The sequence below is a fragment of the Oncorhynchus mykiss genome, chromosome 25 (genome assembly GCF_057628025.1).
Source record: "Oncorhynchus mykiss isolate SJ-2025 chromosome 25, ASM5762802v1, whole genome shotgun sequence".
NCBI classification, from domain to species: domain Eukaryota; kingdom Metazoa; phylum Chordata; class Actinopteri; order Salmoniformes; family Salmonidae; genus Oncorhynchus; species Oncorhynchus mykiss.
In genome coordinates, this window is record NC_143046.1 from 16,788,571 (window position 1) to 16,809,265 (window position 20,695).

At 41.8% G+C, this 20,695-nt stretch overlaps 2 protein-coding genes across 2 annotated transcripts; both read right to left on the minus strand.

The window, feature by feature from the left end:
• Positions 1-1,602: 1,602 nt before the first annotated feature.
• Positions 1,603-7,503, minus strand: LOC110504667 (RDS/peripherin-like protein xRDS35). Its single transcript, XM_021583439.3, has 6 exons — positions 6,591-7,503; positions 3,933-4,175; positions 3,453-3,640; positions 2,968-3,214; positions 2,619-2,780; positions 1,603-2,259 (listed from the first exon to the last, which is right to left on the minus strand). Exons 1-6 carry the CDS (start codon positions 6,738-6,740, stop codon positions 2,197-2,199), a joined length of 1,053 nt encoding a protein of 350 aa, XP_021439114.1. The 5' UTR covers positions 6,741-7,503; the 3' UTR covers positions 1,603-2,196.
• A 223-nt stretch (positions 7,504-7,726) lies between these two features.
• Positions 7,727-18,763, minus strand: LOC149971546 (uncharacterized). Its single transcript, XM_090220238.1, has 7 exons — positions 18,162-18,763; positions 16,463-18,023; positions 15,411-15,439; positions 14,915-15,043; positions 10,693-10,759; positions 9,399-9,506; positions 7,727-9,187 (listed from the first exon to the last, which is right to left on the minus strand). Exons 1-7 carry the CDS (start codon positions 18,440-18,442, stop codon positions 8,522-8,524), a joined length of 2,841 nt encoding a protein of 946 aa, XP_090076364.1. The 5' UTR covers positions 18,443-18,763; the 3' UTR covers positions 7,727-8,521.
• Positions 18,764-20,695: the final 1,932 nt, after the last annotated feature.

The window sequence follows — 20,695 nt, forward strand, 5'->3', positions numbered from 1 at the left end:
CACTGTGCATAGGATACTTATTGGGTTGTAGAGAGAACCTGTACTAGCTGTCTCATAAACTGGGGTGGGAAATACTCAGTAGGGTCTTTACTAACCAAATGGTTTGTTTTTCAGGGGAACTGTGTCGCACATATTCAGCAACACTTGGTTTTCCACACTCTCCATAGCTCACAATGCAATACACTGTATTAGACTGTGCATGGGATACATATAGGCTTGTAGAGATCTTTTCAATCCGTCTCAGCTAAAGTGGGGTGGAAAATACTCAATTTGGTGTCCACTAACCGTTTTTAGTTTGTTTTAATGTACGACACAGTCCCCTCCCAAAACTATACATATTTGGTTAGTAGTAGTAGAGACCCTACTGAGTATTTTACACCCCCTTTACCTGAGGCAGGTAGAAAATATCTCTCTACAGCCCAATATTCTCAACATACCAGTGTCAAAATAATAGCCACTAAACCCATATTATTATTTTATATTTTCATAAATTAATTATTGCCTTTTCTCGTTGACACAATAAAAGTGTCAATTTATTAAAATTCAGTATGTTTTGAATTAGTTATCTAGATTGCAATGTTTTGAAATGCCTGCGTTTATTTTTGAAGCTTTCGTCATTACCATACGAACATGACGTCATTTGTGCTGCTGGCAGAATACTAGTCTGGTGGTGAGCACATTGCAAAGCCACACCGGAATTTCTAAACGCTCACTCGGCATAGTCATCACCACCTTTACCAGTGAGTATTTTTCCATAAAACAAAGCCTCTCAAAGACAAATGAGTAGGTGGATTTAGATGTTGGGAAAATGTAAGACTACTTTGTGCGCACTCTGTGGTATCTTGCTTGTTACAATGTTTCTATTACAATTCACTTATTCAGCTGCTTGTAGCCTATACATCAAGATTGATCAAGATATACTGTAACCAATTTCGGGTACAGTAGTAGGCCTCGAAATGGTCAATTCAATAGGATGGGGGTTCGATGCACTTTCAGGTGTAATGAAATGGCGAACCCTGGTGGAAATCTGGTGTAAAAGTCGGTAGGCTACTATCTATGAACGTTAAACTTATCAAAGGATGACATGTTGTAAACATTGTCGTAAAACACAGTGTATGAACCATTTGACAAAGGAACAAAATAAACAGCAAATAAAATGTTACAAATATGTTGGCTATATGCGCGTTGCGTTAATAATGCGCTCAACATGTGTTGTTGTTGGTCAAAACATAATGAAAAATGTAAATTACAACTTTTTACATGATCACACTTCGACGTGACCTTTCTCCAAACCCTGTCCATTGTTAAGGTATGTTTTTACTCCATGTCTCTCAGTGTTCCTGTTGCTGTGCAGAGAACTGCTGTAACAGTAGCCTACGGATTAGCTAGGTTTGGATTACGAAGGTGTTATGAGATGTGTCAGAGTATACCTAGCAGCCCAGATTACATTGTACAGTCACTCCGCTCCATACTGTCATAGACCTACAGTATCACTAGCATCACGTTGTCATTACACACACATCCTCCTATACCTCTGGGTGAACTGAAATAACCCAACTCAGTTGTATGTCTATCTAGTACAAATGGACTCAACTCCGCAAATCCATTATAAGCAACTAACTTTAATATATTAAATGCCTGATGCCAACTTCACATCATCTTGACACGTTACTTAGCAGTGCGTTAACAAACTCGATAGCCATTTCAGTATTCAATTGGCTGTAGGCCTTCTTCACACAGGGTGAGTGTTAGTGTACTTCAAAGTGTGTGTGTTTTCATTTACTCCTGTACGAGTATGTGAGTATTCTTTTTGAGTATTTATCAAATGTGTGTGTGAATTATTTTGTGAATGTGTGTGTTCTTCGGTGCCTTCCAGTGTCTTCTTGACTTTCATGTTTTGTTCTTGACTCAAAGATTATCATTCCAAATTTTGTCAGGTTAAAAACCCTCTGCATTGTTAGATCTTGTCTTGTCTGTGCAGAGCATGATAAGATAAGATTCCTTATGTATTTTAGTGCTCGTACATTGTTGCAGTATAAATCAAGACAAAAAGTTCAGTGCATGTGTCAAAGCCAACACAGAGCTCTAGCTAGCCCACCATTAGCCTGGTCACAGGCTAGACCACCGTGAGGTCACAGAACTAAGATGCCTCCCTCCCTGTCTCAAACCCATATATGGTTATATATTAAATTTCATCTAGCTGGACGTGGCTGCCTTCTCGCCGTCCGCCCCTGCTTCTGCCTCATCACCTGCTTCCACCTGTATTGATAAAGAGACGGGACACCATTAGGTTATCTTCAGATGTATTACACAAGGCATTGTGGGTACTGTGGTACATCATGCTAAACCAGGGTCTGATCAGGAGGATGTGTTCTTACAGACGGTTAAAATATACATGTTTTGTGTTGAACATATACAGATGTAGGATCTTCATTTGAATAACGCTTTTGTTGCTGAGAATTGTCTAGAACAGTAGGAAATGCACATTTGTAGTGTATTTGCGTTTTAAAAAGGTCAGCTCTATTCATTCTCCTATCTGAAACGTTTAGAGCGTTCCACATCCCTGAACACACCCCTGGTATGTTTCACATAGCATTGTGGGTACTGTAGTACACTACCTGTCCGAACTGGAGCAGTTTGAACATGGTGTTCTTGACGTCCATCATGGTTTCTTTCACCCCCTTTGCCAGGATGTAGCCCTCACTGTCAGCTTCGGGGTTCTCCGGGTCCACACCGTCCAGAGACGTCTGCAGGTACCGCAGACTCACCAACACTGACATCTGTGGAGATGATGTCACAGGGGTCAAGGTTAAACTCAAAGCCATGGTTACAAAATGTATATCTAAAGCCACCTTATCACAGGGGCAGAGGTTGATGGTAACAAAATCACCACTGAAAACTACCATCACCACACTACAGGGCAAGAGTCAACGTCCATATTTTGTCTGTGCTTGTGCATGTGTATACCTGCAAGGAGATGACCGACAGTATCCCGGGGCCAATGGTGTTCATGAGGCCCATGTAGTAGTCGACCAGCGCCTGTCTGCAGCCGCGGTTGTACAGGTTCAGCTCCTCACTCTGGTGCTCATAGTTGTAGTGGGCAGTGTTGTCAGTCAGGTGGTTCTGGAGACAGGGCCGAGGGGAGCCGGGGTTACAGCAGCTGAACGGAACTCCATCCATCAGGTAACGACCGTCCACGTTGCTACGCACACGACTGGAGAGGAGATTAACAGTTTGATTGAGTGTTTCCATTGTAAAATGTTACCTTACATAAATGACACTGGCTTTAATGATGGATGACATATTTATGAGACATGATGTATAGAAATCTCATGTGAGTCATCATCACCTCAGACAAGTCAGAGAACGGTGGTTTGTGGGCTAAACTTCACTTCTCTCCACCCCCTCTCTCTCACTCCCTCTCCTCCCCCCTCCATCCCCCTCTCTCTCACTCTTTGACTTCTTTAGAGGTGAAGTCCAGGTATCTGTTGCTGATCCACTGCACCTCGAACCAGTCCCTGTAGTTGGTGTTGCCGCAGCAACGCAGTTCCATTTGCAGCCTGTCGATGGTCTCCTTCTGGAAGCAGCGGCCCGGGACATCCGTGTCCCGGTAGAACCGGATACCGTTCCTCAGGCCCACCTGGGATTGGACAGAGATTATGTCATAAAAGAGATCAGAAAGTACTCATGGGAGCCAAGGCTTGTTCTCAATTCATCTTTCCTGGATTCCTCAGTTCCTATATCCTCGCCTTCTTCTCAAAACACATTGGAGAAGAAGATCTGGGTGGGGAAGGGGGCTTGTCCTTGTCCTCCAATACAGATGTGACGCAGGTGAGGAGATAGGATGCGGGGAATCACAGAAAGACTACTTGAGATAGGGTCTAAGTGTTATTCAGTCTCATTCTTCTTCATCCCAGCCCAGAGGCTCTTACCTTGAGGGACTCCTCGAGGTGTCCCTGCAGGGCATAGCTGAGCACCACAGCAGACAGCAACCAGACACACACCATCCAGGCCAGGCCATACCAAGGCAGCAGGAAGGGCTTCCAGGGGGGGAACCGGGCAGAGTCCAGGGAGTCCTGACACACCCGCCCAGCAAACAGGTTGATCCCGATGGTTATCAAGCCCACCAGCATCAAAATGTTGGGCACCACGTGGATCTCTGTGTTATCCATCACCTGGAGGGTCAAAGGTCAATTCTAGGGTCACATTACTATACCAGTTATAACACAGTAATAAAACTACATCGAAATGATCTATATATGTTACATTACAGCGCTAAGCATCAGAGTATTTGTTCTGGAATGTTCCATTCCATGATGATGATTCAATTTATGTACGTTCATGTAAGGCAATATGAGTAATGGTTGTCAGCACCCTACATAACTACTTCCATTGCTCCACTATATCCACTGTATGTAAAGTGCAATCAACTACTTCCTTTGTCAGTTTTTTTCTGTTGTATTGCTGTTATTGAATTTAGGAATGTTGACGTTCTTGTTATTTTTCAGTAACATTCATGTTACGTGTAACAACTTGTCAAATCCAGGTCATTGCGTATAGAAAATCATTGAGCATTGAAGCTAGGAGGATGCACTGGGAAACACTTTCCTTTTTTGATAGGCCCCAGATTGAGGTCCCCCTTAATCAATGGTTCTTTGGAGATATACCAGCAAACTCTACATATCTGGATGATGCGTTACGGCCTCCAATATGTCAGTGTGAATCTTCAAGCGACCCCTCCGCCTCCCTCCATTCATATAATCCATACATAGCATGAATGATGAACACAGCCACATACACACAGACACACACCTATAAGCCCCTCTACTCACCACATACATACAGCCACACACCTATAAGCCCCTCTACCCCCACATACATACAGCCACACACCTATAAGCCCCTCTACCCCCCACATATATACAGACACACACCTATAAGCCCCTCTACCCCCCACATACATACAGACACACACCTATAAGCCCCTCTACCCCCCACATATATACAGACACACACCTATAAGCCCCTCTACCCCCCACATACATACAGACACACACCTATAAGCCCCTCTACCCACCACATACACACAGACACACACCTATAAGCCCCTCTACCCACCACATACATACAGACACACACCTATAAGCCCCTCTACCCCCCACATACACACAGACACACACCTATAAGCCCCTCTACCCACCACATACATACAGCCACACACCTATAAGCCCCTCTACCCCCACATACATACAGCCACACACCTATAAGCCCCTCTACCCCCACATACATACAGCCACACACCTATAAGCCCCTCTACCCCCCACATATATACAGACACACACCTATAAGCCCCTCTACCCCCCACATACATACAGACACACACCTATAAGCCCCTCTACCCACCACATACACACAGACACACACCTATAAGCCCCTCTACCCCCCACATACATACAGACACACACCTATAAGCACCTCTACCCCCCACATACATACAGCCACACATTTATAAGCACCTCTACCCCCCATATACACACAGCCACACATCTATAAGCCCCTCTACCCCCCACATACACACAGACACACACCTATAAGCCCCTCTACCCCCCACATACATACATCCACACAACTATAAGCACCTCTACCCCCACATACACACAGCCACACACCTATAAGCACCTCTACCCCCACATACACACAGCCACACATCTATAAGCACCTCTACCCCCCACATACATACAGCCACACACCAATAAGCATCTCTACCCCCACATACACACAGCCACACACCTATAAGCACCTCTATACACACAGCCACACACCTATAAGCATCTCTACCCCCACATACATACAGACGACAGCCACACACCTATAAGCACCTCTACCCCCACATATACACAGCCACAAACCTATAAGCACCTCTACCCCCACATATACACAGCCACACACCAATAAGCACCTCTACCCCCCACATATACACAGCCACACACCTATAAGCACCTCTACCCCCACATATACACAGCCACACACCTATAAGCACCTCTACCCCCACAAATACACAGCCACACACCAATAAGCACCTCTACCCCCACATATACACAGCCACACACCTATAAGCACCTCTACCCCCCACATATACACAGCCACACACCTATAAGCACCTCTACCCCCACATATACACAGCCACACACCTATAAGCACCTCTACCCCCACATATACACGGCCACACACCAATAAGCTCCTCTACCCCCACATACACACAGCCACACACAAAGCTTGTCCAGATTCAAGCCAACTGCATCATGCCAGCCCAATGTTGTTCTGTGCTGTGTGAATAAAGCTTTGATAGGTGAAGGTGTGTGAAACAGACGCCACACTGAGAGACACATGGAAAACACAGCAGCGTGTTTAATTGAACCAGCCAGGACAGACGACAGGAACAGTAGTGACACAGACAGATGGACAGTTGTGTGTGCTGTGTGATTTCCAAGTGCCAGAAACGTGTGTGTCGTGTGAAATACATAAGGGTTGTGTGTGTGTAATTTGCCATGTGTGAACAGGCATGTGTGTGTTATAGTGTTCGCCAGTACCTCTGCCCTGCGGAGCAGCTCAGTCTTGAGGTACACTCCCAGGGAGAAGGTGAAGGCCCCAGCCAGCACGGCCAGCCAGGACAGCAGCCACAGACTCTGGGCCAGACGCACACGCCTCTGCAGGGGGAACTGCAGCTTCAGCAGTGCCATGGCAACAACCAACAGAGACAAAGGAAGAGAGAGAGAGAAAAAGAAGAGGACAGAGGGAGGAGATTTTGGGAGAATCAAGTAGAGAGAGATAACGGTGAAGGATGGGGGAAAGAATATCGGTAGGTTCAAAGAAGGAAAGTTCTGGGGAAAAAAGGTGGACTACTGCGATTCATAGGAGTAGGTTATGCAAAGGTTGTTGTATTAGACACACAGGTACGGCTTGGCCTTTCCAGGGTGCGTTGGTGAGTTATTATCAGGTTGATCTCTTGTAAGTTGTTCCTGTGGGTTGAAATAAGAAGGAAGATCCGTCTGATGGTGAAGGACAGGTTCAGGTTGGGACGATAATCCAAAGCTTTCACGTAGAAAGGAAAATATAAAACATCTCTGAAGTAATCCAAATAAATTAGTGAGACAAAAACGTCTCACTAAAAAAAGGCCAAGAAAATAATGAATCTAATAGATATTTGATCATTCACGTCCTCTTTTGACAGCAAAACTATGATCCTCTAAATCATCAGGTTATGGTTGCACCACAACAGTGACCCTTCGTTTCACACAATTACTGACAATGACAACCCCAGTTTGTTTAGGATGGAACCCCTCTGGTGTGGTCAAGGTGCACCCCTAAATTCCTGCTGTGCCCATGGTGGAGAACACGGACTGGCCAATGTCGAGGGTACAGTATGGTTATGGTAATCCCCCAATCATAGTCCCTGGGATCCTATTAGGACAGGAGCACCAATGGGAAAGCAGGCCAGTGTCTGATCAGCAAACCTGCATTGGGCCAACAGGTTGGATTTGACAGTTATGACAGGTATCCTCACAGAGAGTTGAGACAGGACGGAGAGGGCCAGGGCTATAGTTTATACATTCAGATAGAGAGAGATGGATAACGCTTACAGGCTGGGGGAGGGGGAGAGTGATCGCTTACCACAGGAAGTGGGTAATGTTTGGGAGAAAGACAAATCAAGAAACCATACAACTTAGAATTAGTCATTTTATTGATCTACAACATCCAAAGTCTTCGGGGGGGGGGGCAGCTTTATACAGTTTTAGCTAAGATAGTTCATTAGGATGGACAGCATAGCATTAATGTAGAGTCCTGTGTTTTGGACAATCATGTCACAAGTTCTTGATTTGAACCTTTATTTAAAGCTTTTTCATCAAACTGTCCCCTTTGCCTTTTTGGGTCAGATGGTCCAGCATCATTGTCCAACACCATCCTCAGACAATTGCTTTCATAGTTGGTGTAATTCTCATTTCTGGAAAAGGCTTAAAATGAAGCTTAAACTCTAGGTCATGTGACATGATAGCCCAAAACACAGTGGGTAATACGTTAATGGCAGCTGGATCGATGTTATTCAGATATGAAGGTTACTTCATTGGCTTACTGGAGCTTACAAAATAGAGGTCATTGTTATAAAATATAAAATTCTACTCACTGTCTAGACATTAACAAAACAAACGTTCAATTCTGCATCACTTCATAAGGAAAAGGAGGGACTGTACCACATTGCAAATTTGGATTAATAATTATATTCTGTATATATGTCAATTAATTGTTTAAGTCTAATACTTTCTCTACCACTGCACCACAATACCTTTGGGAAAGAAACAGAATGTAATATTTACAATGCCATCACTCAAATTTATAGTGACATTAAAATGTTAAATAAATGCAGAACTACAGGCCCCAAACCATCACAAACAAACTATCACATCTTGAACAATCCTAGCCTATGTAATATAAGGTTATAATTACAGCAATTCCTAGGTTCCTTTCACTCCGCCCCCCTCTCTTCAGCTGTTCCCCCTCCCCCGTTGGCCTTGTGCCCCCTCTCCCCACCGCTCCCATCCTCTGGGTGTGTCAGCTGGTGCATGAAGTCATCCAGAACCCTCTGGGCCGTCAGATAGGACACATCAACAACAGCACCCTGCTTACTCTCAGCTGCTCTCCCTGCAACTGCCACGCCCCCCTTGACAGCAGGCACAAGGTAACCCTCCTCCCATGCACCTTCTGCACCCCCTTTTCCCAACTCCACCAGAGGGTAGGGGTTGGGAGGGGTGTCAGTGTGAGGTTGGTAGTTGGAAGGCCGGGGCTGTCTTGCCGCTTGGCTGGCAGCTAGTTTCTTATAGATAGCCATACTGATGTCAGCGACGGAGAAAGGGGGACTCATCGGGCGAGAATCCTCATTTCCTGTCTGACCTATCACCCCAAACCCCTCCTCCTGCTTCCAGGGCATAAAAGCAGTGACCTTTTGTGGACCCGCCTCAAACTCCCTGAGTCCTGCACCTGACCAATCAGACGGCTTCTGCTCCAGTTTTGTAGCGGGTGATTGGATGTCGCTTGTGGATTGGCCGGTTTTCAAGGCGTTCTTCAGGAACTGCTTGACAGTGTCTCCAGAGTCAAAGTGCTTCTCTATGAGCTCCTTGATCAGACAGGGAACCTGGAGGACAGCACAGACATCCTATCAGTTCATACAATACAACAGACATAGAGAAACCAGTAGATGAGGTAGAAGAAATTATGAGCGATCAACTTTACAAATACAAAATCATCATATTGATTTTCCACCACTCTTTCTGTTGCCAGTATGTAAACTAATCTATATGTGCGTTTTGGTTCATGTATTGCTCAGTAGATGGTGCTGTGCTCACATTGATGTTCTCCAGAGAGGCGATGGTGGCGTTGGCCTGCTCCAGCTCTGTGCTGAGATGGGCGATACGCTGCACCATATACTTCCTCTCAGAGCTAAGGCTCTCAGTCTGCAGGGATAGAGGAGAGTACATGACTCAACATATTCACTACAGTTTGTTCTAGAGATGGTATAACAGTAGTACTAATTGTGCTCTCAGTCTTCAAGGACAGAACAGAGCAGAGGACATCAGTCAACACTGTGTGTTGTAGAGGTGACAGAGAGGGAGAAGGATATGTTTCTATACCTGGGTGGGGGTATAAGTTTATATAGTGGCAGGAGTCTTTCTTAACCATATGAAAAAACGAATTTGGCGTTACTCTGGACCCTGATCTCTCTTTTGACGAACATATCAAGACTGTTTCAAGGACAGCTTTTTTCCATCTACGTAACATTAAAAAATCAGAAACTTTCTGTCCAAAAATTATGCAGAAAAATGTATCCATGCTTTTGTTACTTCTAGGTTAGACTACTGCAATGCTCTACTTTCCGGCTACCCGGATAAAGCACTAAATAAACTTCAGTTAGTGCTAAATACGGCTGCTAGAATCCTGACTAGAACCAAAAAATGTGATCATATTACTCCAGTGCTAGCCTCCCTGCACTGGCTTCCTGTTAAGGAAAGGGCTGATTTCAAGGTTGTACTGCTAACCTACAAAGCATTACATGGGCTTGCTTTTACCTATCTCTCTGATTTGGTCCTGCCGTACATACCTACACGTACGCTACGGTCACAAGACGCAGGCCTCCTAATTGTCCCTAGAATTTCTAACAGCTGGAGGCAGGGATTTCTCCTATAGAGCTCCATTTCTATGGAATGGTCTGCCTATCCATGTGAGAGACGCAGACTCGGTCTCAACCTTTAAGTCTTTACTGAAGACTCATCTCTTCAGTAGGTCATATGATTGAGTGTAGTCTGGCCCAGGAGTGGGAAGGTGAACGGAAAGGCTCTGGAGCAATGAACCGCCCTTGCTGTCTCTGCCTGGCCGGTTCCCCTCTTTCCACTGGGATTTCCACTGGGATTTCTAGGGAGTTTTTCCTAGCCACCGTGCTTCTACACCAGCATTGCTTGCTGTTTGGGGTTTTAGGCTGGGTTTCTGTACAGCAGGCTATATAAATACATTTGATTTGATTATAGTCCAGGGACCACAGTTCAACCTGGTCAGGTTCTGGCCCTAAATAAGATAATCTCAGTGTCTCTCTCTCTCCGTCTCTGTCTTTGTCTCTCCGTCTGTCATGTTTGACCTAATTCTTACCGCTGAGTGCAGTTTCTCCCCCAGAAGGCTGTTGGTGTGCTGGGTACCTGTGTGTGTGTCCTGGAGTCTGTAGAAAAGAGAGACAGCATCACGGCTATGCATTTGGGGCTCATGTTGTATACCATTATCCCCACCCACCCCTAAGTCCTTGGTCATGAGGCCATCTGACCTCTGACCCTAACAATAGATCAGACCATACAGATGGCAGGCAGAGAACCACTCAATTTAACCACACCAATCAGTCACACAAAGCTATTGATCAGTGGAATTTGCCTTCCAGGACAAAAATGTAGGGCAAAAAAGGGCTATTTCACAGGTTCAACAGAATGAGACATTCATAAAGTCTACTCTGTAAATCACAAAGGCCATGCCTAGACGTGCTGCATGCCAATCCCTGGTGCTCACGGTAACTTGAAAAGGGAGAGGCAGATGTATTGTAATCACATCAAAGACATACGAGGACAAGAGCAAGCATTGTTACTACAGTATTATACAATGATTATTGTTTCTATTGACGCACTTTACACTATAGTCGTCATCAAATTAATCATGTTACTGTGTAACACTATAGATTCATCATATTATCATGTTACTGTGTAACACTATAGCATCATCATATTATCATGTTACTGTGTAACACTATAGATTCATCATATTATCATGTTACTGTGTAACACTATAGCATCATCATATTATCATGTTACTGTGTAACACTATAGATTCATCATATTATCATGTTACTGTGTAACACTATAGCATCATCATATTATCATGTTACTGTGTAACACTATAGATTCATCATATTATCATGTTACTATATAACACTATAGATTCATCATATTATCATGTTACTGTGTAACACTATAGCATCATCATATTATCATGTTACTGTGTAACACTATAGATTCATCATATTATCATGTTACTGTGTAACACTATAGCATCATCATATTATCATGTTACTATATAACACTATAGATTCATCATATTATCATGTTACTATATAACACTATAGATTCATCATATTATCATGTTACTGTGTAACACTATAGCATCATCATATTATCATGTTACTGTGTAACACTATAGCATCATCATATTATCATGTTACTGTGTAACACTATAGCATCATCATATTATCATGTTACTGTGTAACACTATAGATTCATCATATTATCATGTTACTGTGTAACACTATAGATTCATCATATTATCATGTTACTGTGTAACACTATAGATTCATCATATTATCATGTTACTGTGTAACACTATAGCATCATCATATTATCATGTTACTGTGTAACACTATAGATTCATCATATTATCATGTTACTGTGTAACACTATAGCATCATCATATTATCATGTTACTGTGTAACACTATAGCATCATCATATTATCATGTTACTGTGTAACACTATAGCATCATCATATTATCATGTTACTGTGTAACACTATAGATTCATCATATTATCATGTTACTGTGTAACACTATAGATTCATCATATTATCATGTTACTGTGTAACACTATAGATTCATCATATTATCATGTTACTGTGTAACACTATAGCATCATCATATTATCATGTTACTGTGTAACACTATAGATTCATCATATTATCATGTTACTGTGTAACACTATAGCATCATCATATTATCATGTTACTGTGTAACACTATAGATTCATCATATTATCATGTTACTGTGTAACACTATAGATTCATCATATTATCATGTTACTGTGTAACACTATAGCATCATCATATTATCATGTTACTGTGTAACACTATAGATTCATCATATTATCATGTTACTATATAACACTATAGATTCATCATATTATCATGTTACTGTGTAACACTATAGATTCATCATATTATCATGTTACTGTGTAACTATAGATTCATCATATTATCATGTTACTGTGTAACACTATAGATTCATCATATTATCATGTTACTGTGTAACACTATAGATTCATCATATTATCATGTTACTGTGTAACACTATAGCATCATCATATTATCATGTTACTGTGTAACACTATAGATTCATCATATTATCATGTTACTGTGTAACACTATAGCATCATCATATTATCATGTTACTATATAACACTATAGCATCATCATATTATCATGTTACTATATAACACTATAGCATCATCATATTATCATGTTACTGTGTAACACTATAGCATCATCATATTATCATGTTACTGTGTAACACTATAGATTCATCATATTATCATGTTACTGTGTAACACTATAGATTCATCATATTATCATGTTACTGTGTAACACTATAGATTCATCATATTATCATGTTACTATATAACACTATAGCATCATCATATTATCATGTTACTGTGTAACACTATAGCATCATCATATTATCATGTTACTGTGTAACACTATAGATTCATCATATTATCATGTTACTGTGTAACACTATAGATTCATCATATTATCATGTTACTGTGTAACACTATAGCATCATCATATTATCATGTTACTGTGTAACACTATAGATTCATCATATTATCATGTTACTGTGTAACACTATAGATTCATCATATTATCATGTTACTGTGTAACACTATAGATTCATCATATTATCATGTTACTGTGTAACACTATAGATTCATCATATTATCATGTTACTGTGTAACACTATAGCATCATCATATTATCATGTTACTGTGTAACACTATAGATTCATCATATTATCATGTTACTGTGTAACACTATAGCATCATCATATTATCATGTTACTATATAACACTATAGCATCATCATATTATCATGTTACTATATAACACTATAGCATCATCATATTATCATGTTACTGTGTAACACTATAGATTCATCATATTATCATGTTACTGTGTAACACTATAGATTCATCATATTATCATGTTACTGTGTAACACTATAGATTCATCATATTATCATGTTACTGTGTAACACTATAGATTCATCATATTATCATGTTACTGTGTAACACTATAGCATCATCATATTATCATGTTACTGTGTAACACTGTAGATTCATCATATTATCATGTTACTGTGTAACACTATAGCATCATCATATTATCATGTTACTGTGTAACACTATAGATTCATCATATTATCATGTTACTGTGTAACACTATAGATTCATCATATTATCATGTTACTGTGTAACACTATAGATTCATCATATTATCATGTTAATGTGTAACACTATAGATTCATCATATTATCATGTTACTGTGTAACACTATAGATTCATCATATTATCATGTTACTGTGTAACACTATAGCATCATCATATTATCATGTTACTGTGTAACACTATAGATTCATCATATTATCATGTTACTGTGTAACACTATATATTCATCATATTATCATGTTACTATATAACACTATAGATTCATCATATTATCATGTTACTATATAACACTATAGCATCATCATATTATCATGTTACTGTGTAACACTATAGATTCATCATATTATCATGTTACTGTGTAACACTATAGATTCATCATATTATCATGTTACTGTGTAACACTATAGATTCATCATATTATCATGTTACTGTGTAACACTATAGATTCATCATATTATCATGTTACTGTGTAACACTATAGATTCATCATATTATCATGTTACTGTGTAACACTATAGATTCATCATATTATCATGTTACTGTGTAACACTATAGCATCATCATATTATCATGTTACTGTGTAACACTATAGATTCATCATATTATCATGTTACTGTGTAACACTATAGATTCATCATATTATCATGTTACTATATAACACTATAGATTCATCATATTATCATGTTACTATATAACACTATAGCATCATCATATTATCATGTTACTGTGTAACACTATAGATTCATCATATTATCATGTTACTGTGTAACACTATAGATTCATCATATTATCATGTTACTATATAACACTATAGATTCATCATATTATCATGTTACTGTGTAACACTATAGATTCATCATATTATCATGTTACTATATAACACTATAGATTCATCATATTATCATGTTACTGTGTAACACTATAGATTCATCATATTATCATGTTACTATATAACACTATAGATTCATCATATTATCATGTTACTATATAACACTATAGCATCATCATATTATCATGTTACTGTGTAACACTATAGCATCATCATATTATAATTAGCTCTGACCTCTTGAACTTCTCCTTCATGTGGCTAAGCTCCTCCCTGGCCCTGGCTAGCTCCGCCTCCAGACTCTCAATGCAGACCACTGTTTGCATCAGGTTCTGGTGCAGCTCAGCATTCTCCTCCTGCAGTGCCCTATTTACACACAGAAGGGTCATGGGAGATGGAATTTTATTACAAAAATGCGCAGTCACATTTCCTAAGGCCATTTTAGCACATTAGATGCTATGGATGTAGCTCAGGTCAGCTTCTAGAGATGTTACATTTCACACAGCCTTGTTAATCCAGGCTGAACGTTGTGCGTTGTACCATCGTGACATTACACACATTTCTCCTTCATCTTGTTCTTCATCCATCTTTACTGATAGAGGTGGTGAGAGAGCTCTGGAAGCCATTAGTGGAATCGATATTCAGTGACCTTTCACAATCAAACGGATGCTCTTTAGAGTGTATTGATAAACAGAGAGGAGAGGGGAGAAAGAAGGGGAAAAATCACACTCACTGGAGTTCTCCTTTGTCACCTGTCAAGGCCTATGGAAAGAGACAGCAGAAGAGAAGAGACCATTAGAGATGTTGATGATTTTCTAATTCAATAACTTTCAGTACAGTTATATTAGTAGTGTTAGTAATGTTATCATGTGCAGTTTTTTTATTTGATTATTATTTGTCATTACCATATGCATCAGGGATATTGTTATTGGAAGCTTTGACAAGGTACAATGCAGTTTCTTCACTTCCTAATAAAGTTTCATAAACTGAATGGAATGTTTTTTTACAGAGATGAAAAGGGCAGAGAGAATGATAGGGACATAACAGAGCCAAAGTAATTGATTATTGAACTTAAGTTCATACGCTCCAGGAAAAGCTATTGATTGTGCGTCAGTGAGGTTAATAAAGTCAGAGCCACAGCATGGTTACTCTGGCCCTCTCTGTGCTAGCTGGCACTCAGGCAGTCTCGGGTTGGGTAGCGTGTTGTTCCCAATGCAACACATTTCCTATAAAGGTTACCTGTTACCTAATGTGGTTAATTGTGGACAAGCGTCACAGACAGAGGATGACGCTTGAGTTCTCTTTATATAACTGCTGCTTTGTGGTTTAGGGCACTAACTGACACTCCCTGTGTGGTTTGAACTTCAATAACTTTAAAGAACTTTGGGACAAATCCTAATTTACATGAATGCATGATTTACCTAACTCTACAGCTAGGACCTACTAGCTATAGTATGTATTTAGACCCCTCGACTCCACCAGCATACAGATGTAAGATCTTAATTTGATCACTCTTTTGTTGCTGAGAATCCTCCTGCACAGAAAGAAATGCAAACTTATAGTGTATTTGAGTTTTAAAATGGCTTTTAAAGTCTGTCATTTCCCGTTTGAAATTTCAGACTTGATTTGTCCTAACGCAAAATGTATCAACCCCTACAAAAACGTCCATTAATTATAATCCACATAATAATTCACATTTCCTGTTGATGCAGAATTATTTTCCTTCTGTAGCAAACTGGCTCAAATTCAGACCCTACATATGTAGTTGACATCAGTTAGACTCACCCTGTGTGGCTTTGGACGCCAGCGGTAGGTTGATCGGTTATGGCGGTCGCTCTGCTCGGAGCTGGGGCTGGCCGTGTCTCGGTCTCTGTTCCGGGATGAGTCAGACTTGCTGGAGGGAGACTCCGACTCGGGTCCTGCCACTGGAGGAGGGGAGTGTGTGCGGATTGGGGTTCGGTGGGGTAGCTGGGGTTGCTGGGTGTGTGGAGATGAAGGTGGGCTATGGGTGGACCTGTGGCTCTGGTCAAGGTGTTTGTAGCTCCGGTGTTTGTGATGGCTGGGCTCAGGGCTGGAGCTGACAGTGCCGTCTGTAAGAAGGGAGCCATACCGTCCATGCCTATTACCGACAGGACCCTGGAAGTCAGGCAGGGAGGCCGGTTGGTCTTCATAGCCAGCCGGTGGGTGGGGCGGGTAGGGTTGGCTGGAGTGGCGGGTTGGGGGGCTGCCTAGACGAGGAGTGTGGTTCTTGCTTTCATACCCAAACTTTGTAGGGAGAGATATTTTCCGTGATCGTGTGTCAGAGTCATTCCTCAGTTTCCTAGGTTTAGCAACCGTCTCCCTCTCCTCCCCCTGCCCATCTCCCTGCTTTTTCAAGGGAAGCTGGGGCTGACTTTTCAGTTGAGATTTGGGGGATGCTGGGGTTTTGGCTGGACCCGGTCCTACAGTCTCGACAGGGACCCCCAGAGTATTGAGACGGGCAGGGCTGATGACCTGTTTAGTGATCTCATCCAGGAAGGCAGAGAACTGTATCTTCCCCTTCACCATGCTCTGCCTGGCTGCATCCTTCAGAGCCTCCACATCCTGCTTCCCCTTGGGCCCTGCTGTCTTTCCTGCCACACGGGGGGACAGCACCTCCATGGATTTGGCCTTGCGGATGTCCGGTGGCGCCTCCTTGTTTTTCAGGATGCCTTTACTGGGGAGCTGGATCGAGGATACTGCCCTCTTTGGCCCAGCCAGGACCTCTTCACTGAAGGCCAGGCTACGGCCCAGGCTGGCTGTCTTGTAGAGGGGTCCGTGCTTCAGGTGTGGGGGTGTCCGTGCTTTCCCTCTGTCAGTGCCTGTATTCTGCAGCAACCCCTCTTCACTGCGGCTGTGGCCCCGGTTGAGCTCGGAGTAGCTGGGCTTTTGTCCTCCCCTCCCCTGGGCCCGATGGTTGGTCCCAGGGCTTCCTCCTCCGTGCAGTTGCCCCTGTTTGACCGTGGCATACACCTGCAGCTCACTGTCATCCTCCCGGAACTGTCGTCCTCCTGCAATGTTGGAGCAGGACATGGTATGCTGCGGCCGGCTGGCGTGCTTCAGGGAGAACTTGTCGTCAATGCCAGACCATTCGATGGAAGAGTCGGAGGAGGACGAGTCGGAAGATGAGAGGGAGGAGGAAGATGCTCTGGAGAGGGTGACTGTGGTGTGGTGGTCCGACATCTCGTCGTCATGATGAAGGTGCTGAGGATGATGATGGTGACGTCTATGGGATTGCTCCTGGTCATCTTGGAAATGGTTACCACGGTGATGGTGGTGAACGTGGCGTTCGCTGCTGCGTCTATCATTGTCCCGTGACCTCCTGTAGCTGATATGGAGAGATGACGTAGTAATTATGTATTCATCCAATTACCACACTCAATTGTAAACTTCATCACATGTGCATTCCTCATTACTGTTTAAAAAAGGAAACTTTAATGAAAGGGAAACTCAAAAGTGATCTTACCTGTGTATCTCTTTTTCTTGATCCCGGTGATGGCGGTGCTTCTGTGATGTGATCCCACCTGGAGGAGGACTATGAACAGGAGTGAAAAACTTCTCCATCATTTGTCTCTTCCCTGCAGGGAGGTCGTTGATGCCCCCGTGATGTCTCTCCTGTAAATAGTGTTGGTCAGCTTCTGATCTCCGTCTGGGGCTGAAGTCCCTGTCCCTGTCCCTATCCCTGTGTCCGTCTGATGGTGACCTCTTGGGTCTGACTGCTCCCTGTCTGTCAGCCTCAGAGATCATAGCTCCAGAGCTGAAGATGAACAACCATCACTATGTCAGCATGTTACCCTTGTTACTTCTGTTCTGTCTGAATGAGAAATGAATAAGAAGTCCTGCTAGATAAGCACACCACAAATGCCTAAACGTCCAAAATGATTTTTTTAAAATCTGGGTTTAAAAAAATCTTAAATGTTTCCAATTAACGAACCCAAATTTGTTTCTGCTGAAAGGGGAAGGTAATTATCTCAATTAAGTATCCAGCTGTTAAGTTATTCTGGACAGTTTATTAGCCTCTCATCTTGTTGCTATCCATCTGTCTCCCTCGCCCTCCAACTCTAGAATAGCTGCGTGACAGTAGAAGGGATATGTTTGACTTGCTTTGCCACATCCCTGACTCAATATCAGTCAAACCACATCGAATCCTGATGTAATGGGGTTTCATCGAACCAATTAAAAGCGTGAGACTGACAATTGTCCTCGTGAATGCAGAACAGGATCGAACCGATACAGCTGGAACAAGAACATTGGTGCAGTTCATTTATCCTATTGATGTGGATTATTGTTATAAGTGTGGGGTTATCCTTGGCCTCTAGCGGCACACTTGTAGTGCTTATAGGACTATTATCATTGATTATTATGGATCAGTGGCCTTGTCAGTGGTGGAAAAAGTAACCAAATGTCACACATGATTTAAAGTAAAGATACCTTAAAACAGAAAAATGACTCAAGTAAAAGGGAAAGCCACCCAGTAAAATACTACTTGGGTAATAGCATAAAAGTATTTGATTTAAATATAGTTAAGTATTAAATGTAAATGTAATTTCAAAAATATACTTAAGTATCAAAAGTTAAAGTTAAAGTATAAATCATTTCAAAATCCTTATATCAGGCAAACCAGACGGCACCATTTTCTTGTTTTTTAAACTGATGGATAGTCAGTGGCACACTAAATCACTGACATAATAACAAATTAAGCATTTGTGTTTAGTGAGTCCACCAAATCAGAGGCAGGGGATGAGCGGGGATGTTCTCTTGATAAGTGCGTGAATTGGAACATTTTCATGCCATGCTATGCAGTCAAAATGTAACGAGTATTTGGGTGTCAGGGAAAATGTAAGGAGTAAAAAGTACATTGTTTTCTTTAGGAATGTACTGAAGTTAAAGTAAAAGTAATCAAAAATATAAATAGTAAAGTACAGATGCCCCAAAAAACTACTTAAGTAGTACTTTAAAATATGTGTACACCTCTGGGCCTTGCATAACATTGTAACCTATGTTTGAGATGAGAACAATACGTGGCCACGTCTTTGTGAGTAGTGTGAGTAGCGCTCCTGTATCTCTCACAGAACTAGAATGAGATGCCCTTTCTATGATCGCTCTCCCTCTTTCTGCTCTGATAGACATGACCCTGCAACTCTCATCTCTCCAGGGTTGCACTTCTTTATAGAAGTGCATTTATTTCTTTATAAAATAATCTCTGCGCGAAGTGTTCTGGAGGAGCTGTAGCACCCCTGATAAATTAAAATACATTTGCCAAAGTTATAGAATAACTGCTGTCTGTTCAGAAATAAATTTAACAATTCAGAGTAGCCTACTACACTGCGAAAAGGCCTATAATTTAGCCACAGAGGATCAATAGTTTTTTAGTTTTTTATTAGCCTAGCTCTGGATTGTGTGTAGCCCAATAACAAGGCATAGCCTACTGTCGGGAACTCACGAAAGTCTGTCAGGGAACAAACAGCATGCAGACAAAACAGGCCTTTCGCAATATTTCAAATACAATCGTGGGAAAACACAGGTTGGAAATCAAATGCATCCTGCTGAAAAGAGAAGACTAATCTGTCTGCTGTGGGCTAACAAAATATTTGATCAACACCGAAATATTGTTTTATAAAGTACAGGTACAACTCTCCTTCCGTGGCCTCCAACTGCTCTTAAATGCAAGTAACACTAAATACATGCTCTTCATCCGATCGCTGCCCGCACCTGCCTGCCCATCCAGCATCACTACTCTGGATGGTTCTGACTTAGAATATGTGGACAACTACAAATACCTAGGTGTCTGGTTAGACTGTAAACTCTCCTTCCAGACTAACATTAGGCATCTCCAATCCAACATTAAATCTAGAATTGGCTTCCTATTTCACAACAAAGCATCCTTCACTCATGCTGCCAAACATACCCTCATAAAACTGACCATCCTACCGATCCTCGACTTCGGCGATGTCATTTACAAAATAGTCTCCAACACTCTACTCAACAAATTGGATGCAG